At 44.7% G+C, this 22,031-nt stretch overlaps 3 protein-coding genes and 1 pseudogene across 9 annotated transcripts in view; 2 read left to right on the forward strand and 2 right to left on the reverse strand.

Annotated features, from left to right (window-relative positions):
* The first annotated feature begins 87 nt into the window (after positions 1–87).
* LOC129834616 (DNA-directed RNA polymerases I, II, and III subunit RPABC5) lies at positions 88–1,326 on the forward strand. The gene is made up of 3 exons (XM_055899782.1): positions 88–193; positions 633–750; positions 924–1,326. Exons 2-3 carry the CDS (start codon positions 656–658, stop codon positions 1,030–1,032), a joined length of 204 nt encoding a protein of 67 aa, XP_055755757.1. The 5' UTR covers positions 88–193; positions 633–655; the 3' UTR covers positions 1,033–1,326.
* Positions 1,324–5,174, reverse strand: LOC129834615 (cleavage and polyadenylation specificity factor subunit 7-like). Of its 2 annotated transcripts, none has more exons than XM_055899780.1 (9): positions 4,624–5,174; positions 4,104–4,313; positions 3,830–3,933; positions 3,280–3,425; positions 2,816–3,170; positions 2,568–2,689; positions 2,253–2,400; positions 1,910–2,153; positions 1,324–1,736 (listed from the first exon to the last, which is right to left on the reverse strand). In XM_055899780.1, exons 1-8 carry the CDS (start codon positions 4,705–4,707, stop codon positions 1,910–1,912), a joined length of 1,413 nt encoding a protein of 470 aa, XP_055755755.1. In that variant the 5' UTR covers positions 4,708–5,174; the 3' UTR covers positions 1,324–1,736. The 2 variants fall into 2 exon arrangements, with proteins under 2 accessions (XP_055755755.1, XP_055755756.1); XM_055899781.1 differs by having other exon boundaries at positions 2,568–2,686; positions 4,624–5,173.
* A 10-nt stretch (positions 5,175–5,184) lies between these two features.
* Positions 5,185–11,211, forward strand: LOC129834139 (succinate dehydrogenase assembly factor 2, mitochondrial-like; annotated as a pseudogene).
* A 3,599-nt stretch (positions 11,212–14,810) lies between these two features.
* LOC129834614 (synaptotagmin-7-like) overlaps positions 14,811–22,031 on the reverse strand; it is a 102,307-nt gene continuing 95,086 nt past the window's right edge. For 3 of the 6 annotated variants that reach the window (XM_055899777.1, XM_055899778.1, XM_055899779.1), the window contains 5 exons: positions 21,521–21,785; positions 20,809–20,978; positions 20,513–20,627; positions 20,076–20,275; positions 14,811–19,255 (listed from right to left, as the gene is read on the reverse strand). In XM_055899777.1, coding sequence (XP_055755752.1) covers positions 19,151–19,255; positions 20,076–20,275; positions 20,513–20,627; positions 20,809–20,978; positions 21,521–21,785 — 855 coding nt within the window. In that variant the 3' untranslated portion in view covers positions 14,811–19,150. The remainder of the gene's footprint in view (positions 19,256–20,075; positions 20,276–20,512; positions 20,628–20,808; positions 20,979–21,520; positions 21,786–22,031) is intronic. The other 3 variants (XR_008756286.1, XR_008756285.1, XR_008756284.1) reach the window with 3 other exon arrangements.

The following is a 22,031-nucleotide window of genomic DNA, read 5'->3' on the forward strand; positions in this document are numbered from 1 at the left end:
AACATCAATATGTTAAGGTGAACGGAGCTATGAATGAGACGCAGCGCATTCAATTCGATCAAACCTTTCTAGAACCCCCTGTAACGTTGCAGCCCCTGAACATGCCCCAATATTGAGGGAGGAGCGACGCGCGTTAGCTACATTTTCTTCCTGTGTGCTCTTGTCTGTTTGCGAGGGTTACATCTATTTTACAGTGAGTCGATAACTACTTTATTGTTTGAGTCTCTATTTAGCCATGATATAAAACACATTGGTAAACATGGCTGTTTAATGCTAACACTTTTTGGTTAACTAGCTAGCTATATGCAACGGGTTTGAAAATGTGTGCGCTAGCAAGTACTGTAACGTTAGCTAGCACGCCTGTTTACATGTCCACGCTAAGACTGAGCGTCAGTAAACCATTGCTGTCAAGTTATCTACGAAATTGATAGGCTATGCGGTTTCGTTCAGTTATGCATTTATCATTGAATAGCTACCCTTTTCTTCAAGCCACAATTCTGCCTTTGGCTGGCTAGCTTAACATTAACTACATTTTTTATTTGCCATTTAGAAGCCGCTCTTAATCAGAGCAATTTACAGCAGAGCGCATACATTTTTCGTAATTCTGTTGCTCTGTTCTAATTTCTTTTCAGAGACTCAGTCGAAAGAAATCAAAATGATTATCCCGGTCCGGTGCTTCACCTGTGGGAAAATCGTTGGTAATAAATGGGAGGCATACCTTGGCCTCCTTCAAGCTGAATACACTGAAGGGTGAGAGACACCTGTTTGTGGTCATTGTTTACATTGTATTTCCCTAAGATTAATCCCTTTCTCAAAATATATTGTACTGTTAATTTATTTCATCTGATTTTTAATAGCTACATAGGCTACTCCTGATAAACACATCAAACTCTCCTGTATGCTCCCTTTTGTTTGGTTGGCAGTGATGCCCTTGATGCTCTTGGTCTGAAGAGGTATTGCTGTCGGAGGATGCTGCTGGCCCATGTAGACCTCATTGAGAAGTTGCTGAATTATGCACCCCTGGAGAAATGATGGATACAACAACTACAAGAATCATCTGGCTTATTTATGGACAAGCCCTGGCTGACAGCCAGTGAGGCAGTGCACCCTGATGGATTGACATCCTCAAGAGACTATTTTCACACCTTGTTTGAATTGTACATGTTTTTGTTGTTGGATACAGACACTTGCCATGCAATTCACATTATTGTGTAAATAAACAAGACAGGAGGCCAACCCCTTTAAGCAGCATGGGTCAGGCAATGAAAACTACCTGGTCCTCTTGTAACAATCCCTTTTTCCAATAAACACACTTGTTCCAACTCATTTTAACAGCCTTTTTTAATCAGTTCAAATTGGATACAAAAGAAGGGGGAAGAGGAAAAAACACTGCACAGTTCAACATATAAAAAAATGTACCTCTGCTTTGTGCATGCCGGTGTGGCAAACAACAAAAGTTGCAGCCACGACCCTGAAACCGTCAATTTATAATAAAAAAATAAAATTACAAAGACAGTAACACTGAGAAAGAGGGGGTTGGTGATGGCTGAGATCAGAAGATTATGATAAGGTAAAATGCTTGGTGGCTGCAGAGTATCAGGGAAATGTGAACGGGGGGCTATGGACATTCATTTTGTCTCACCATCAGTTCATCCATTATCCCAGACTTAAGCAGCTTGGTGCAGAAATAAAGTCCTGCCTCCCCTCCTACTCAGCCTGACAGGGACAAAGACCGCCTGGGGGAAAAAAATACAAAAGTTCTGTCTGGAGTGTGTAAATACAAAACGGTTGACTGAAAAAACAGGTGCTTGGCAATTAGAGGCGGTGGTGTGAGTAAGTGGTGGTAGTCTGTAGATTACAGAAATAGAGGGGAGATGTGTTGGAGATATGACAGGGTCAGAGAGCTTACCTAGCGGTGCCGCTCGCGGTGCTCCCTATGTCTATCTCGTTCCCGAACACGCTCCCGGTCTCTCCCATCTCTCTCCCCACTTAGGGAGCGTTCTCGGTGCCGACGGGACATTCCTGCAGCCTCCCATTCCTGGCTGTAAGACTCTTCCCTTTCTTCCCTTCCTCTGCCTCTGTCCCGTTCTCTTTCCCTGTCTCGCTCCCTATCTCGGGAACGGTGTTCTCTGTCACGGGAACGGTGTCTTTTCCTAAAAAGAGAACAAGTTAGGAGTGAGGCCACATTACAATATCCATTTGTGATGAAATAACTGTCCATGAGAGGCCCAAACTATTTTTCCAGCACTGACCTGGAGCCATAAGACTTGCTCTCGATGGAGAAGAGGCAGTCTTTCAGAGAGGTGACCAGCGCTCGACAGCGCTCGTCCCCATACACTCTTGACTGCTTGATGACAGCAATGGCAGTCAAAAGCGTCTCAATGGCCAGGGGCATGTCTCCTACATGAGACGAGGTTACAGAGTTTATTACAACGGCAGGATTTAAGATGACCATGATCTGCATTGTGTACTGCACATGTCAATGTCTTTGGGTCTCTAGTCTAGATTTATCATCATGAATCTGTATTTGAGTGTCTACTGTAGGCATTTTTCAGTGAGAGTCTAACCAGCAGTAGCTCCAGACACAGCCTTGGTGATGGCGCTGCTGGCGATTGCTCTGTTTCTGTTCATCAGCTCATCAAACTCTCCCTCTGGCATTTGGGGTGTGGGCGCTTCACTGTCCCTGCTGCTAGAGAGAGACACTCCCATACTGATCATCATCATCATACATACATATCCATACAACTTGTGATAGACATGTTTACCAATTAATACAAAATCATTCCATAATATAAAGTACAGTGGATGAGCTCACTTGTGCTGGTTGTACGATGTGTTGTGTTGTTGACTGTAGTTGTCGTGTTGTGCTGGAGGAAAGAAGGCAGGGTTGAGATGCAGGGAGGGAGGAGGATGGCTGGGGAGACGTAGAGGTGGTGGAGGGAAAAGGTGGGGCATGGGGGGAGGAGGGATGTGTGGGGGAAGGTGAGGGAAAAGAGGAGGCGGCAGCCTAAAGTATGGGACTGACAGAGGGGGAGGTTTGTTGTGAATGTGTTGGGGGTGGATAGTGTGAGGGACAGTGGAGTGGTTCTGGTTGAGCACAGGAGGGGAGACGGAGGCGTTTTTATCCCCAGTATCTGACGACTCCTTTGAGTTAGAGCGCTGGGGGACACCTATGGAAAAGGAGGGACAGTTTGATTTTGTTTCTATGGCAGCATTGGATATCGCTTCCGAGAAAGACTTGAGTACCTATTTATTTGCTGTAAGTAGATGTGTGCTTACGTTTATTAGCCTGGGCTTCAAACACGGCAAGATTCTGGCGTGTGGCAAAGCGGCAGTCCACCTTTTCTCCATTAACATGACAATTTGGCAAAGTCTCCAGCAACCTCTGCAATGACTCTTCTGTGGCCACCACTACCTCAGCGTATCTATAGAGATAAAAGACAAATATCAGCTAGTATACTTTGTTACCAGCTGGATAGAAAGGCTATTCCAGAGCTTTGAAAGGCCTTCACAACATAATCGACTAGCCACCAGTAGACCACCAGAGCAGCCTTGTCCAGTTCTTCAGGGTCTGGAGACAACAATTTGGCTCTGGATCATAAATAATAAAACGTTAGTAGTCATCTGTAAGATCTGTATTTAGCTTAGCTACTGGAGCATCATATTTATTTGAAGACTAATTTAACTCAATAGGTGTCTGTCTCCAGGTCTCCCTAGAACACCATGGCCAGACCCAGTCATGAAATGACAAAACACCCAGTTAATAAACAGTGAAGAAATAGATCACATTAGATTAGAATGATGCCCAGTGGATAGGCCCAACTCTCACCCTCTGGACTGGCCATTAGCTCTGTTCTCAGCAAATTTGATCTCCACAATGTCCTTCACACCCAAGGTGCGAGCCACGTTAATAAGGTCTTTGTCAGAGGTCCACTGAGGAGAGAGGTAAAGGAGTACAAAGGAGAGAAAGAGGGAGAAGATGAGTAAAAATTAAGGATAGGGACAGAAAGGTAATAGGCCTAGGTGGCTGTATCTCATTACAGAACATAGGCTAATAGATTAGCAAACTGGATTGAAGGTAATGTTGGTGGTGGGAGACTCACCCAGGAGAAGTTGCCCACATATACAGCCAGTCTCTTGTTCCACACCCCACTGTAAGTGTACAGTATTGCTGGTTTGCTCTCCTCTTTCGTTGGCTGGTTCTTGCTGAGAGGGATAGCATCTTCTGAGAATTTCCTTTCACGGCTCACAGAGCCAGTGAGCACATCATCATAAAGATCACTTGCCTCTGCTGTCGTTGCAAAATCTCCATCCTATAGAGAGAGAAAAAGGACAGAAGATAGACATAATCCCTCAATGCCTAGTTCATCACTCACAATGACCATCCCTGAAAAAACAGACAAACTACAATAACCTCCACATTTGTATTGTTAATATCAAGGATAAGAAATTGAATAGTATGATTTTTTACATTAATTAATGTAAGATGTTGACATGCTGGTCATGCTAAAATCAAACCTCATCCAACAAGTTATTTTAGTTCCCACTTCAAGAATCATGTGCATTCACTTTCAGCTTCTCACAACTACAGCTCTTTTCATAATCTCTTTCGGCCTGTCTCACCTCCCCGTTGTTTTGACTGAACTTCTCGTCGTAGATGTCTATGAGATCAGTTGTACCACCACCATCGGCCGCTTTAGCCGCCATCCCGAGTCCTGGGTTGGCAGTGCAGCCTCTGGCTACGTTAGTAATGTGTTCTCTCAGCAATCGACACTTGGCAATAAACGCAAGGAAATAACTAAAGGTGCATATGTTGCACCTTTCCGTGCGTCTATGTTTTATTGGTGTAGCTAGTCCAGCCGGCTAACGTTACCCAGTTAGCGCCTCAATATTGTTTTAAAAAACTAGCGAGGTAGCGAAATGGCTAGCTAGCATCACCTCGCATTCCCTCCCATTGCAGGGAAGCTGGCGTGGACGGAATACCAGAGGCAAACAAATAAATTACCAACCCGGATTAAAAAGTCAACAAATATTATACTTTCAAAATGTGATATAATTGTTATGGATGTCTACATGCAAAAACGGATAACATTCAGGTAAACACTCAGCTAGCTTGTTGCTGCTACATCAGAACAGAAGCGGAATCGAGGAGTGCATCTCAAATATCTCCCGTGTAAAACAGGCATGATATTACGAGGTTCCGTAAACATTATTTAGCTATCAGCTAAATAATATATGTTGTTAAATGCGTGAATATATAATGTAAATATGAGACATGTTGATACACCTATTATTGTTTAACATGCATTTCAAGAACCATTTGGAAGAAGTAATAATTTCCCTTACCAATATGGCGCCAATTATTTCCCCAAGCTGGAGCGGACATTTCCTGCTGTGTCCCCCTGTTATTATGTGACTGTCTTTGGCTAGCAGGGACTTGTGAATTTTGGGACACCGGCTGCTCTCGAGTCAACAAGAACAGTCACATCAGGATTCAGCAGTCACAAATAAGAAATACACAATGCTGTCTGCTTCGTTGCTAAAAGAGTGAGTAGTATTTGGAATATAAACGTTAAACTACACTGACTATTTGAATGAACCTTGTATCCTCATTTACGTTGTATTAAAAAAAAATTATAATAATGTTTGTACTGTCTCTTCACACGCACATGGGCCTACACACACCATCATCTGCTCATTCACACATAATATGCACGTACATTTATACTGACTACACGCATACTCACATACAATCTGCTGCTTCGGATGCCTTGTCAGTTTACCCCTATACATAGTTACCTCCATCACTCCGGCTTATCTGCACATTGTAAATATGGTATTGGAACTGACCCGGTATATAGTTATTTTTTTCTATTTTTTTTATTTCACCTTTTATTTAACCAGGTAAGCTAGTTGAGAACAAGTTCTCATTTACAACTGCGACCTGGTATAGTATGCTTAGTTACTGTGTTCTTCATATTTCTTATTTCTCGTGTTTTTTTTCTTCTAGTTTTAGTCACATTGTTTCTGATTATTGCATTGTTGGTTTGCAAGAAAGGTATTCCACTGTACTTGGGCATGTGACATTGAAACTTGTTAGGACAGTCGATTGAATGTAGTAGCTAACGTTTGCTAGCTAGATAACTCATGTCAAGACTGGCAAGCTAGCTGGCTAGAAATGCTGTCTATTCTGACTGAAGCTAACTAAAGTTAGCCCATAAACCTAGTTGACTACTGAGTTTGAAAGTAATTTTCTGCTCTCTCTTCTCAAATGAATGGTAAAGTTGTGTAGGATATGAATGTACACTTGTGCAACCAACCTCATGTTTTGTAGCTAATGGGAGTTAGCTCTCTTCAAAGGGGGAGACACCCTGGACCTAAACTGTTACAGACCTATATCCATCCTGCCCTGCCTATCTAAGGTCTTCGAAAGCCAAGTTAATAAACAGATCACTGACCATCTCGAGTCCCACCGTACCTTCTCCGCTGTGCAATCCGGTTTCCGAGCCGGTCACGGGTGCACCTCAGCCACGCTCAAGGTACTAAACGATATAACCGCCATCGATAAAAGACAGTACTGTGCAGCCGTCTTCATCGACCTGGCCAAGGCTTTCGACTCTGTCAATCACCATATTCTTATTGGCAGACTCAGTAGCCTCAGTTTTTCTGATGACTGCCTTGCCTGGTTCACCAACTACTTTGCAGACAGAGTTCAGTGTGTCAAATCGGGGGCATGTTGTCCGGTCCTCTGGCAGTCTCTATGGGGGTACCACAGGGTTCAATTCTCGGGCCGACTCTTTTCTCTGTATATATCAATGATGTTGCTCTTGCTGCGGGCGATTCCCTGATCCACCTCTACGCAGACGACACCATTCTGTATACTTCTGGCCCTTCCTTGGACACTGTGCTATCTAACCTCCAAACGAGCTTCAATGCCATACAACACTCCTTCCGTGGCCTCCAACTGCTCTTAAACGCTAGTAAAACCAAATGCATGCTTTTTAACCGTTCGCTGCCTGCGCCCGCCCGACTAGCATCACCACCCTGGACGGTTCCGACCTAGAATATGTGGACATCTATAAATACCTAGGTGTCTGGCTAGACTGTAAACTCTCCTTCCAGACTCATATTAAACATCTCCAATCCAAAATCAAATCAAGAATCGGCTTTCTATTTCGCAACAAAGCCTCCTTCACTCACGCCGCCAAACTTACCCTAGAAAAACTGACTATCCTACCGATCCTCGACTTCGGCGATGTCATCTACAAAATAGCTTTCAATACTCTACTCTGGTTGACTGTAGGTGGAGGCGGGAGGTCCAGTATAAACACAAACTCACTTCCTTGACAACTTCCTTCTCAATAGCTCTGCTCCGCTAAGCGCAAGAAGAATGAAAGTCCTGACGTCTGCGGCAGCTGCATCGCAGTAAATGCTGTACGGCCACTTCAGATGGCGGATTGACCATGCAGAGCCTTTAACCCGCAAATATACACTGAGTGTACAAAACAACACCTGCTCTTTCCATGACATAGACTGACCAGGTGAATCCAGGTGAAATCTATGATCCGTTATTGATGTCACCTTTAAATGTAAAGTCCCTGGTTCTGGTACCGGTTCCGACCGACATTTTCGCAAAAAAAATAGTTCTGTGGACACCATAGATCAAAATGGCTTGCATTGAGTGATAGCCCTGGTTCCCACGTACATTGTAGGATATTTATTGAGCCTGTATGACACAGGATGTGAAATCTGAAAACACTTGAAACTCTTCTGACAGTCCAGCAACTCCTTCACTCATGCCGCCAAACATACCCTCGTAAAACTGACTATCCTACCGAGCCTCGACTTCGGCGATGTCATCTACAAAATAGCTTCCAATACTCTACTCAGCAAACTAGATGCAGTTTATCATAGTGCCATCCGTTTTGTTACTAAAACACCTTATACCACCCACCACTGTGACCTGTATGCTCTAGTCGGCTGGCCCTCGCTACATATTCGTCGCCAGACCCACTGGCTCCAGGTCATCTATAAGTACATGCTAAGTAAAGTGCCGCCTTATCTCAGTTCACTGGTCACGGTAACAACACCCACCCGTAGCACGTGCTCCAGCAGGTATATCTCATTGATCATCCCAATAGCCAACACCTCATTTGGCCGCCTTTCCTTCCAGTTCTCTGCTGCCTGTGACTGGAACGAATTGCAAAAATCGCTGAAGTTGGAGAATTTTATTTCCCTCACCAACTTTAAACATCTGCTATCTGAGCAGCTAACCGATCGCTGCAGCTGTACATAGTCCATCTGTAAACAGCCCACCCAATTTACCTACCTCATCCCCCTTACTGTTTTTATTTATTTACTTTTCTGCTCTTTTGCACACCGGTATCTCTACTTGCACATGATCATCTGATGATTTATCACTCCAGTGTTAATCTGCTAAATTGTAATTATTCGCTCCTATGGCCTATTTATTGCCTACCTCCTCATGCCTTTTGCACACAATGTATATAGACTCTTTTTTTTTCTCCCTACTGTGTTATTGACTTGTTTATTGTTTACTCCATGTGTAACTCTGTGTTGTTGTCTGTTCACACTGCTATGCTTTATCTTGGCCAGGTCGCAGTTGTAAATGAGAACTTGTTCTCAACTAGCCTACCTGGTTAAATAAAGGTGAAATAAAACAAATTTGAAGGGAAGCAGTCCAATTAAAGCATAGTGGTAGCTAGCTAGGTAAAATTATGTTGTTGTGTACAGTCAGTCCAGTTGTTTGTAATGATGTTGTTTATCTTGTCCAGCTGGTAAGTGGGGTATGCCAGGCGTCATGGAGACCAGCTGTAGCAGAACTAGTAACTACACGGGGTTACAAAGGAGAGGCACCTGATGACTCTGGGGGTGACCTAATTGAGAACCCCCTGCCCCCCTGGACAGAGAAGGATGGCGAGACCATGGACATCAAGAGACGGCGCCTGCTCAAAGCCGAAAGAGGGGCATGCTAGAGAATTGCATATTGCTCAGGTGAGTGGACCACTGATCATACTATATATATTTTAGTATTGATTTTAGTCTTCTATTTAATCATGAGCAAAGCTCATACTATGATAGAGCCCACAATAGAGATATAAGGAATTTATAAACCATCAGGTTTAAAGTCAGGCAGCATATTTGTGGCCAGTGGCAGAGGCATGATTTAATTAGTGTGCAACTTACAATATGTGTATCTGAGTCTTGGACACATCTCAAAACCATACACTTGCACATACCAATCAAATTGTCGTTCCCCTTTCAGCCTGTTTGCCAAACAATATCTTAATACAATGAATGAGCCCCAGTTAAGACAGTATGACAGACTGATCAACGAGCCTAGCAACGACTGGGACATCTACTACTGGGCAACAGGTGAGGAGAGTGGTTCAGCTTCATATTATCTTATCAACTGTGATTATCCACTCTGATCTACACCAGGGCAAGCAAAGCCATATAATACAGTTAGTTATACTGTTGTTTAGAAATAGTTATTATTTTCAAGCTGATCTGCTTGACTTTCTTAGCATTATGATGAGCCAATTTGCCCATTCCATATGAAATGTCAGTTGAAGTTAACTGAATGTGTGTTGTCGTTCCCTCCTCTCAACAGAGGCTCAGCCTGTACTTGATGTGTACGCAGGTGAAATCATGGACCTACTGAAGGAGTTCACTAAGAACAGGGATCAGGAACAGAGACTGGACGCACACAACCTGGAATACCTGGACAAGGGGAGCCAGTGAAGCCTGGCTGACACATCCCTCTCAGGGTGTTTTCACATATAGTCTTCTTTAAAATAACTGATCTCAGTCCTCTTTAAAGTGAACTCTGGGGTAAAAAAAAGAAGCAAAAGATCTCAGTTGTCTTTGTATTCACATTGACCTTGCCTTTGAATGAGGACTCAACTTTTTTGCCAGTTCACTTCACCTATGTTGTTGTCAGAGTCCTCTTTGCATTCACATTGCTATGTGAAAGGAACCAATATTTTTCCCCAACATTCATTCAATGCACTGTGGGTGTAGGACAAGCCATTCAGTCAGAATGTGTTATTGAACAACAATATATACCATATACCTACTTACATTTAGGAAGCTAATAGATTGCATTTAGTTAAAAATGAGACATAATTGTAATCAGAAGATTAACATATAAATATTATTGGTAACAGAATAACTGCAGATTAAATAATGCTGTAATAGAACTGTTGCCCTGGCGCCGAGGACGTGGATTTCGATTAAGGCAGCCCCCCCGCACCTCTCTGATTCAGAGGGGTTGGGTTAAATGCGGAAGACACATTTTAGTTGAATACATTCAGTTGGACAACTGACTAGGTATCCCCCTTTTCCCTTTTACACCCATTGTAGGCTACCGCCCCTTTAAGAGCTAGAATCGATTTTGTGCCTTATGTTGTGATTTTTACCAAATTATGTTGCAGTCTACTCACACTATCCAAACCCCATGGTCGAAATAAACAGCGCATGAAGCTATCTTAGCCTATAGATCACATATTGCAAAAAAAATATTTGAGCTAAAAACTCCACTCATATTTTGGCATTTCTGTGCATCCTTGCTAATCAATATCCTTAAACAGCACATGTTTTTCCCCCGCAAATCTGCACATCACCATTTTATCTCATTTGTGGCACCAATGTGAGGGGCAATTGCAGTGAACTGTGTTGCAGTAGTCTACTGTGTGGTGCGGGAATAATGACAAGCGAATCTGGGGATCTTTGTGTTCACATTGCCCTAAAAATGGGAACCGGACCGTGGAATTCATGCGAACCGAACTCAGTCCACCTCTCGCAATGGTCTAAGTTCAGTTCGCTTCGGGGCTCATTCTTTGGTGGTCTGAGTTCTTATGGATTGTTCACACAATCACACTGCACAAAAAAATGTAGCGGGAAAAAAAAATTGTCTGGAAGGGACCAAGTATGAAACCCCCCTCAGAGAATGCTAATGGTTCTCATCAGAATTTACTGGAGAAACCCTCCTAGACAAGGACAATTCCTGCAGCAAGCCGTTGCACTACATGCATATTTCTATCACCGGCCTTATTCATAAGGCCTTCAACACAGAATGAAAATAATGAGTGAGATAATGTGTGAGGTAACTATACTGAACACAAAATATAAATGCGACATGTACAGTGTTGGTTTCATGAGCTGAAATAAAAGATCCCAGAAATGTTCCATACGCACAAAAAGCTTATTTCTCTCAAATGTAGTGCACACATTTGTTTACATCACAGGTGTCAAACTCATTCCACGGAGGGCCGAGTGTCTGCGGGTTTTCGCTCCTCCCTTGTACTTGATTGATGAATTAACATCACTAATTAGTTAGGAACTCCCCACACCTGGTTGTCTAGGGCTTTATTGAAAGGAAAAACCAAAAACCTGCAGACACTAGGCCCTCCGTGGAATGAGTTTGACACCCCTGGTTTACATCCTTGTTAGTGAGCAATTCCCCTTTGGCATTTCACCCACCCTGCTCATGTTTGGTTTCTAGTAAATAAGACCCAGGTGCTTTGGTGGGTTGCAGTGTTAGTGCATGGACATCAGGGGGAAGCAAAACTACTGTTTCATTCCCTTTTTGCACCTCAACTGCACATCACTGCTAATCACAGGTCTAACGTAACATACTGGGAATGCAGATTCTAAAGCTCAACACTCACTCTTAAATGCAGAGATGCAGGCACCGAAACAGTTAATAGTTAAATTATATAAGGTTATTGTGGGTTGCACTGGCAAGCTATGGACAATCATGCTGTCCTTGATGTCTGTAATTAGCTTTCAGCTCAGTAACTCAGGCTAAGATGATTCATAATGTAGCTAGATATCTGCATAACCTTAATAGGTAAGGCTCTCCTTTTAATGGGCAAGGCTCTCCTTTCACCATGAATGAGTAAACGAATGATGACCTGGCTATAATGAGAGTGGGTGCACCTGCTGTGCATAATGTTTGTGCGAGTGTGTGTAACCGGTGTGAAATGGCTAGTTAGCGGGATGCGCGCTAAAAGTGTTTCAATCGGTGACGTCACTCGCTCTGAGACCTTGAAGTCGTTGTTTCCCTTGTTCTGCAAGGACTGCCGCTTTTGTGTAACGATACTTCGACGGTAACTGTTGACGATGTGTGCGGAGGATCCCTGGTTCGAGCCCAGGTAGGGGCATGTGTTTCTGGGCTGCATGCTGGTGAGTGGGAGTGTCAGAGCGTCAAATAGTATCAATACTTAAATTGCAGATTGTATTTGCCCTGAAACACATATACAGTGTTTCTTTCTCCCTCTCCCCCTGCTACCACAGTGACTTGTGTTGACAGTGGTAGGAGTTTCTCTGTTATCATACTGTAATGTTCTGAGACCAGCAGGGAGGTGCCATTTGGCCAGGGAGTGTGCAGAGAATTCGAACAGAAATGAGACAAGCCTCCCTCTGCCTGATTCTACCCTCAAGTCAACAGAACCATTGTGCTGGACACTCAGGCGATTACAGAAGACATTTATGATTTAAAAGATGATGTCCATCACCTGAGGGAACAGTCTCAGCTCACCAGCACAGACACAATTTGCACTTCAGTAGTCTTCAATAGTCTGTACTCAGGCTACTTCCTCGTTTGACAATAAAATAATAAAACCCCTTGGCATAAATCTTAAAGTGTTAAAGTGGTGATTTGCTCACAATTGATCATATATTAAATTGCCACACAAAGTAATTTTACATACAGCTCCTGCATGGACAGGGTGAGATGCTGGGTGTGTGTCTTTAAATAGCACACTGCTCTCAGCAGAGTCCCCCTCTGTGTCATCTCTGTGACTTTGCTGCCATCTGTCCCACTTCAGAGACATGGACTGGACACATCTTCTTCTGACCTCTGTCTGTCTGTCCTTTAAAAAATATATATATATTTGTCTCTGTCAGTGTTCGGCTATTTACCTGACTGACGTTCAGTTCTGTATATCTTTGTGTTCGGCCACTTATCCGGGTGTCATTATTTCCATCACCACTAGTGTCAAAGATGTATTGGCCTGTGCCAAGTTTGTATCTTTATATTTCTTCAATTGATTTCTTTATCATCTTACTTCTTAATTGTTTGTCTTGATTAGGTTTGAATCTGAAAGAATTAGAAACCTGCTGAGAAACAGTTGTCTGATGTGGATGTTCAGAGCGCACATTCTGTAGGAGCGTCTGTACATGTACAAACAAATCGTCTGTACAAACATACAGCGTCTGTACAAAAATATCGTTTCCTGTACTGCATGAGAAACTTAGATCATGTGGGTGTGACTTTAATCAAACACAAACTCAGTGTCCACTTTCCTTTTCTCACATGGCAATGGTCCCGTTTCCATTTCCTCACTTAGCAATGGTCCCATGTGGCTCAGTTGGAAGAGTATGGTGCTTTCAACAGCAGGGTTTTGGGTTCAATTCCCATGGGGGACCATTACAAAAATGTACTCACTCACAACTGTAATTGCTCTGGATAAGAGCATCTGCTAAATGACTGTAACAATGTAATTTAGCCCTGTTCTCTCACTATTAAATGATACACCTCACCTGTGAATTCTACATATCAGGCTTTCATGTGCTGCACAGTTCATGTTTTCCCGTTAAGCTTGTTTGGAGTGTGGATCTGTCCGTCGCCCACAGCCGCCCACTCTCCCTATCTCCAGGCCGACGTGTTCCTGTCTTCTTCTAGCGCTGTGTCTCTGTGTCGTGACAGCTCTCAGTTTTATCCTCCACTCTACACTACTGCCAATCTCTGCTCCCCTGGAATTAAAATTGTACCCCTCTCTCTTTCTTCACTTTCTTTCTCTCCCTCTCCTCAACGTGTCTTCTCATTCTCTCTGTACTTGAGAGAAGCCTGCAGGAAGGGAGCTGTACAACAGAGAGAAAATACTCTAGTAGTTTCACTATTCAAATACTAATAACCTGTATTCAGGGCCAATTTTCCTGCCAGGTCATGTGGTCAGGAAAAACTTCTGTTGTGCACAGGTTAAGAAAACTTAATGCGAACATGCACACATCCCCTCTTCTTCATGCTCAGAGTTAACAGGGTTTCTGTAGTTGACTCAAAAATAACCACATGCCAAAGATCAATAGTTGAAATTCACTATAGAAAACAAAATGTATTAAAAAGAAGCCCAAAGGAGGGAGTAGGGCAGATGTATGTAGGAAGTGGATTTGTAAAATACTGAAGATCTATTCTGTTCTTGTGTTCTGGTTGTAACTACAGTGTGTGAGCATAAGGAATGAACTGTGTGGGAAGCAATGTGTGTGGGTTGTGGTGTGTTTTTTAAACACTTGAGAAAAGGTCAAAATAATACAACGGTGTGCAAACCAGCACTTAGAAACCACATTTACAGCCTGTCAAAAAATAGTCAAAACATACTCCTGTATGAGTCCAAACTGAGCTCTATCATGTTCCTACTCATTAGATTAGCTACCAACTTCTGAAATGCATAGCTGTGAAAATATGAAAGTAAACTACATCTACAGTAATTAAAGGAATCAAGGCAGCTTGGTTTGACAGAAAACCAGTGTATGTACAGTATATCATTCCTCTAAGAATTGAGTTTGATGTTCAAGTTGAAGGCCAGATTGGCAGGTGAGTTTCAGACTTGATTCTTCACAACAGTGTTTTTACTGCAACAGAACTACTGTTTCAACTGAACTAGCCAGTGGGAACAGTTGGAATCCTTACTAAGTTCCTCTGATGGAAATCAAATAGGGAGAGAAAGCCACACGCCACTATGAAATACCACATTAAATCGGCTTTAGAAAAACAACAAAAACTATTTTAGAAGTTTCCTCTTTTTATGTACACATTTATATATTTATACACTGTACAGATTTCAAAAAAATAAATGGTTGAAATATAAGAATGTGCACCCCACAGATGTGTGACTAAAGAGAGAACAAAAGAGAGCGAGAGATGGGACAAAGGGATGTCAAGGACATACAGATATCAACATCCCCAATTAACACTGATTAGTTTTTACATACACAATTTTCATTTATCCTTCATACAATGTCACAAAATCCTGGCCTGTATTGGACAATCCTCCTCGTATCTCCACCAATATCTGTGTAGAGAGCCCTAATCAGACATTTAGGGTGATTTCAATCTGAGTGAACACTGATTAGTTTTCAGATTTATTTAGATCTGTGTTTTGAATTGTTACTGGGCTTTTCTAGGGCCAAGGAAGGACTCTACCAAGAATCCCAGCTCAATGCCTCAGAGGCAAATGGACCATACCTGGCTTCTGGACCTATTTTCAGACGAATAATTCATTTTCACCTGAATCGTGCCATTTTATCTGTGTTTCCTATTCTGGCTGATCTTTTCAATTTAATGCTGCGTCTGCATAGGTAATGATGTATCTTTTGCTTGTGTGCTCAGTATGAGGCAGGGAGGTGACTCTGTTCACAGTTATTTTAAGAGCAGGTAGGTGCTCTGCTATGTTCGGCTCTGCCTGGAGATTGCAGTGATGCAAATGAGGTGATGATCATTGTCTGTCTCACCTTTTCTCTGTGACACTTGGGGAGTGAGAGCATATGGAGGAGAGGGGGAGGGGTGTTGTTTAAGAGCACCTTGTGCCAAAAAGCATGTGTGTCACAGTGGGGTTTTGAAGTACGTCAGCACTGACGTCTGGAGACCTCGCCTGTCTTAGTCTCAGTGTGTTGGGACAGACCTAGAGCGGAGGGACAATGTGTTGGGCCAGACCTAGAGCGGAGGGACAGTGTGTTGGGCCAGACCTAGAGCGGAGGGACAGTGTGTTGGGCCAGACCTAGAGCGGAGGGACAGGGTGTTGGGCCAGACCTAGAGCGGAGGGACAGCGTGTTGGGCCAGACCTAGAGCGGAGGGACAGGGTGTTGGGCCAGACCTAAAGCGGAGGGACAGGGTGTTGGGCCAGACCTAGAGCGGAGGGACAGGGTGTTGGGCCAGACCTAGAGCGGAGGGACAGGGTGTTGGGCCAGACCTAGAGCGGAGGGACAGGGTGTTGGGCCAGACCTAGAGCGGAGGGACAGCGTGTTGGGCCAGACCTAGAGCGGAAGGACAGGGTGTTGGGCCAGACCTAGAGCGGAGAGACAGCGTGTTGGGCCAGACCTAGAGCGGAGGGACAGAGTGTTGGGCCAGACCTAGAGCGGAGGGACAGGGTGTTGGGCCAGACCTAGAGCGGAGGGACAGCGTGTTGGGCCAGACCTAGAGCGGAGGGACAGGGTGTTGGGCCAGACCTAGAGCGGAGAGACAGCGTGTTGGGCCAGACCTAGAGCGGAGGGACAGCGTTTTGGGCCAGACCTAGAGCGGAGGGACAGCGTGTTGGGCCAGACCTAGAGCGGAGGGACAGCGTGTTGGGCCAGACCTAGAGCGGAGGGACAGCGTGTTGGGCCAGACCTAGAGCGGAGGGACAGCGTGTTGGGCCAGACCTAGAGCGGAGGGACAGCGTGTTGGGCCAGACCTAGAGCGGAGGGACAGGACAGCGTGTTGTGGTTCTGTAAGCCACCTATTAAATGATAAACCAGAACACAAGGCCCCTGATGCACACAGGCCTGAGTGAACAGTCCCTCTGCCCAACAGAAGAGGGCTAGAATAGAATATGCTGTATGTGGTATTGTCAGATGTAATGAGCTCCCCTCTCCCTTCTCTTTCCTTCTCTCTTCATTCAGACTCTCGAACATGTCTATGGCCCCCTCCCCAACCAACCCATGAAACCCAAACAAATAGAAAGTAGACACATGCCCTTTGTCACATTTCAACATCCCAGTAATCATTAGCGTCTCCTTCTTAGCGATCATCGACAACATAAATAATTAACTGAACATCTAAATGACTTTATACAGAATAAAAACAGCCAAAAAAACAGATTCCATATTAAGAAAATGAAAATGGCAAAAGTGAACACCGAGCACACATACATACACGGTAAATACAAACACACAAACTAACAGTCAGATGTTGACACACTCATACACACATTGCAAACACACACACACACATATCCATTAGACACAAATAAACAGTCAAATGTAAACAGAAAATAGGTTTAGTTGATATTATTACTATTGTAGCTATCCTTCAGCCCATTGTGTGATGAGAGAGAAACTTAAGCTTGGAACAGGTCACATCAGGATGACATCAGGAGCAGTACAGAGCAGAGGGGGTCTGGCCAGTAATGGAACAGCCTGGTCCTGAAGCAGGACAGAACAGAGGGGGTTTGGTACGTAACAGCCATGGTCCCGAAGACCCACTAACACCCTAACCTTCTAACATCAGGAGCAGGACAGAGCAGAGGGGGTTTGGCCAGTAATGGAACAGCCCTCCACTAAGACCCTAAACATTTATCCACTAACATTCTTATAACAATGTGTTTTGTAGCATGCACACTAATGAATAAGATGTTGACTAAATTACTTACAGACTAACTGACGTAACAGACCCACGTTCCAACAGACAGGCAGAATTACACAAAATTACTGACAGAGACAAACAGGTAACGTTACCAACCTTGATGGGGACAAGATCATTTGGCTAAGTGCTCCATTAGAAACAAAACTGACTTGGTTGGGAGAGGGGCATTTTTTTATGGTTATCTGCAGTGGATGATGCAATTGAGAGAAAGCAGCTCAGATGAAGACTGGTGGTTCATGTCAAGTTCCTCCTCTGCTTACCGTTCCACACCAGGCAGCAGGCACTACCCTACAAACTGTCCCCCTCGCTCTCTGTCACTGCTTAGCTGCTGTGACCTCTCCAAGTCTTCAAACATATCCAGTAGAATACTGATGATTATTATTGTCATCATTATTATCAGTAATTCGTTATTCATTTGATAGCAGTGCAAGCCCAATACTTTCACACACTTGCACTCACATTCACACGCTAACTTTCGCTGACGCACACACACACACACACACACACACACACACACACACACACACACACACACACACACACACACACACACACACACACACACACACACACACACACACACACACACACACACACACACACACACACACACACACACACACACACACACACACACAGAGAGAATACGACAGCATAATAGCTGTCTTTTTGCTTCTATTTACTGTCTCTGGAAGAACATTTTGATTGGTCTCTTTATGCTTTTTAAAAACAAAACACAACATTGATGACTTTACTCTTTTCTGTCATTCTTCTTTTTTTTCTCTCCAGAAAATAGGAACGTTTTTTTACATTTCCCCCATGGACCGGTGAAAATGATCAGTCATTTTCTCCTTTTTTGATCTAGAACTTCATTTGGAGTTACAGCACATCACCCACAGCACGCACAGACAACAAGGAGGTCCCGCCAGGGAAGAATCACTACAGTGGTGGGAGAGAAAGAGATCAGAGATGATGAATTGGGTGGAGTGACAGTGTCACGTCTAATTCCATTACCATCCAGACAGTCCATCCCTCTTCTATTCCAATGGTTTGCCTCTCTCTCTCTATCGATCCTTCCTGTTGTATTCTCTGTGTGTTTGCAGAAGAGAACGAACCAAAGGGTCAACATGGGAAGCAAAAAACAATAATGAACAGCCAACCAGATCGCTTCTGACGACAGAGAGAGCAGTGATTAGGGAGAGAAGACGCCTCCCCTCACTGCCACAGGAGAACGATGGAGAGACACAAGAGGAATGGTGGAACTGGATTCCTGGCCCAGGTCACTGGCTTGTAGGTCAGTCTGTCACACAGTCACATAAACAATGTTTCCTGAAAGACAGGCCCTTCACCAGCTCCTTACGCAGGATTCTTATATGGTCTATTTGAACCTGTTTTTGTTGGTGGCTGAGGCTCACCCTAGGGCTGACAGAGTGTACTGCTCCAGAGTAAAACAGAGTAAAGGTGGACCAAGGAGAAAAAACAATGGTTGAAAGCAACAAGACTCAGAAAGGACCCGGCTTAACAGAGGGGAGTAGAGGAAGGAGAAGTTCATTAGGGATCTGAGAGAGGACAGGCAGGAGGAGAGGGTGGATACGTTGGGTGGATGTGTTGGATGGCTATTTGTACCCATGTTCTGCAGCGAGTCAGCCTTGTGCATAACAGCAGGGTGGGAGGGCAGGGCAGGGGGCTGGGATGGTCTGGGTGGATGTGACTGGACCTACAGTATCAGGCCTTGAGGGCATGCCACTGCTGCACGGCATTACGAGGTTTACCCATCATGTCCTTCCAGTGCTTCACCTCTGCCGGACCACTCTTCCACGAGAGATAGATCTGAGAGAGAGAGCGAGAGAGGGAGGGTGGGAAGAAAGAGAGGAAGAGAAGGGGAGGAGGGCACGAGGAGAGAGAGATGGAGTGAAAGAGAGCGAGGGGGGTGAGATGGATGATGTAAGCAGGATATCTGACGTCACAGAGATCGATATTACTCATACTCAAACATGGCAAAACAGAGAGAGGTAAACTAAACTCTCTGAAATCTGGAGTGTCCTGCTGTCACCATAAAGCTTGCCAATCACCCTAATCTGAACTTAATTCATATCGTGAGCTGAGGAGAGTCATTAAGATGAAACAGCTGTTTTACTCTCAGCAATTTTCAGAGCAGGGGAAACAGGGGGAAAGATTTGTGTGAGAATGAGACTTATGTTTAGACAGAGAGATGGAGGCTCAAAAGCAAGCCGCAGCTGTGTTTTACTGGTGGTGATTGGACTGTGGGTGAAAGGGCCAGCGCCTGTGATGAGGCGTGTTTGGTTTACTGAGGGGTCACTATCAGACACTGGATCCATAGTAAGGAAGCTTGTATGAGGGTTACAGTGTGTCAGAAAATCAATGGGATAGTGCCTCTGTGTGCCACAAACAAACCACACAATCAATGGATATCAATCTCACTGTGTCAGTATGTAAGAGCAATCTTGAGACAGTGACTGTTAATGTGTCTTTGTGTTAGTGTGTGTGAGAGCAGAATCATTGTGTGTGTTATGTGTGCATGTATGTGTGCGTGTGCATGTGTGTGTGTGTCTCAGTATGTGCCAGCAGGGGTCAGTGTGGCCTGGTGATGTACGTGGCTGGTGGTCTGGGTGTTACGAGGGGGCGGTACCTTGCCGATGACGTCGTTGCGACTGAGCTTGTCCTTGTCCATGACGGTGATGATGATGGTGGTCTCTCGGAGCACGTGGGCAGGGACGTCGAAGGGGAAGGACTCGTTGAACACGGGGTTCAGACAGCACTTCATTGTCACAGTCTTCTTCTTCTCCACACGCTTGTCCTTGTGCATCAGCCACAGCTTCACATATGGATCTGACGGGGGAGACACATCACTTAAACACAGAGGCTTCATCCCAAATGGCACCCTAATCCCTATACAGTACACTTATTTTGACCAGGGCTCATAGAAAGTAGTGCACTATATAGGGAATAGGGTGCCATTTGGGATGCCGAAGAATGGAGAGATACTGAAACCACATTCACACATGTTAAGGTAGACAGACTGTAACACAGGAAACAGGTGATGACAGAGTACTGTATGTACTGTACCGGAGGTGCCTCCGATGTCCATGGCTTTGAGGTTACGGGCTTTGATGATGGTCACAGTGATGGTGTTAGCTTGAGGGTTGTAGCACAGTGACACCAGCAGGTCTCCTCGACTCCCCTGAGAAACACAATGACATCACCACTCACCAACCCTCTCACTCCCTCCATCCCCTCTACCCCCTTCTGTGTCCCAGTCATCCCTCCTTCTCCTTGTTCCCTGTCTCCACCCCTCCCCCCTCATCTCCCCTCCTCCCCTGTCCCTCTGCAACTGTCCTAGTCTGTGTGTGTACTTTACTCACGCTGCCGTCGCTGCAGGGCTTCAGCTCCTTCCAGTAGGTCTGCTGGTTGCCCAGGTCCACCTTGTTAAGGGGGATGGACACCTCCCCGATGGGGTCGTTCCTGCTGAAACGATCGTAATCCAGCACCTGCATATAGAGGGTCCTCTGGATCACCTTCTCATAGGGGAACCCTGGGGGGAACAGACAGATAAGAGGCTGATATGTGCTGGACAGAGATTTAAGGAGTACTCTTTAAGACTTCATACAGGATAACCAATAGCCATAAAGTCTAGTTATGTGTATAGATGTGTTTTTCATAATGTGCAGTAGTTGTACTGTAGATTTTTAATTTTTAATTTATTTAACCTTTATTTAACTTGGCAAGTCAGTTAAGAACAAATTCTTATTTACAATGACGGCCTACCGGGGAACAGTGGGTTAACTGCCTTGTTCAGGGGCAGAACGACAGATTTTTACCTTGTCACCTCAGGGATTCAATCCAGCAATCTTTTGGTTAGTGGCCCAACACTCTAACCACTAGGCTACCTGCCACCCACTAGAGTATCTGTGTGTCCCAAATGGCATCCTATTTCCTATGTAGTGCACTACTTTTGACCAGGGCCCATAGGGCTGTGGACAAAAGTAGTGAACTATGTATGGAATAGGGCGCCATTAGGTATAGGGCGCCATTAGGTATGCAGCCTCTGTGTGCAGGGTGATTTCACAGTCTGACCTTCAAACAGGAAGGTCTCGTTCCAGCGAGGGTTGAGGTTCTTCCTCTTGACCTTGGTCTCCAGCTTGTGCTTCTTGTCAGGCAGCAGGTAGAGTTTGACGAAGGGGTCTGAGGTGCCAGAGAAGTCCTTGGCGGGGAGCTCCTGGCCCGTGAGGATCTTGACGGTCAGGGTGGAGTCCTGGAAGCTGTAGCCCACACTGAACTGAATCCGGCCCAGCTTCTCAACCACAGGCCCTTCTGTCTCCTCTTCTGAGCCCGGAGAGAGCTGGGAGAGATCACCAGCAGAGCACTTTAATATTTATCTAGTCTATATGATGGTAGAATCGCAATTGCATACTCCTTGTGTCCTCTCTCCTCGACTCCTACTCAAAACCCATTGGAGGAGAAGGTCAGAGGGGAGGGACCTCTGGCACTCTCATCCAATGGGTTTTGAGAAGGAGGCGAGGAGAAAGAGAGAGGACGCGAGGACTATGCAATTGAGATTTTCCCTATGTACACTCAACAACCCTCA

Source organism: Salvelinus fontinalis, chromosome 35 (genome assembly GCF_029448725.1).
Source record: "Salvelinus fontinalis isolate EN_2023a chromosome 35, ASM2944872v1, whole genome shotgun sequence".
NCBI lineage: Eukaryota > Metazoa > Chordata > Actinopteri > Salmoniformes > Salmonidae > Salvelinus > Salvelinus fontinalis.

Bases quoted from the DNA above. Each gene is read 5' to 3' on its own strand.
- LOC129834616 (XM_055899782.1), top strand. From the start codon at position 656: ATGATTATCCCGGTCCGGTGCTTCACCTGTGGGAAAATCGTTGGTAAT. The intron at 751-923 runs GTGAGAGACACC...TTTGGTTGGCAG, and splicing joins CAAGCTGAATACACTGAAGG to TGATGCCCTTGATGCTCTTG.
- LOC129834615 (XM_055899780.1), bottom strand. From the start codon at position 4,707: ATGGCGGCTAAAGCGGCCGATGGTGGTGGTACAACTGATCTCATAGAC. The intron at 3,934-4,103 runs GTGAGTCTCCCA...CTCTCTCCTCAG, and splicing joins ATGTGGGCAACTTCTCCTGG to TGGACCTCTGACAAAGACCT. The intron at 2,154-2,252 runs GTCAGTGCTGGA...TTCTCTTTTTAG, and splicing joins AGCAAGTCTTATGGCTCCAG to GAAAAGACACCGTTCCCGTG.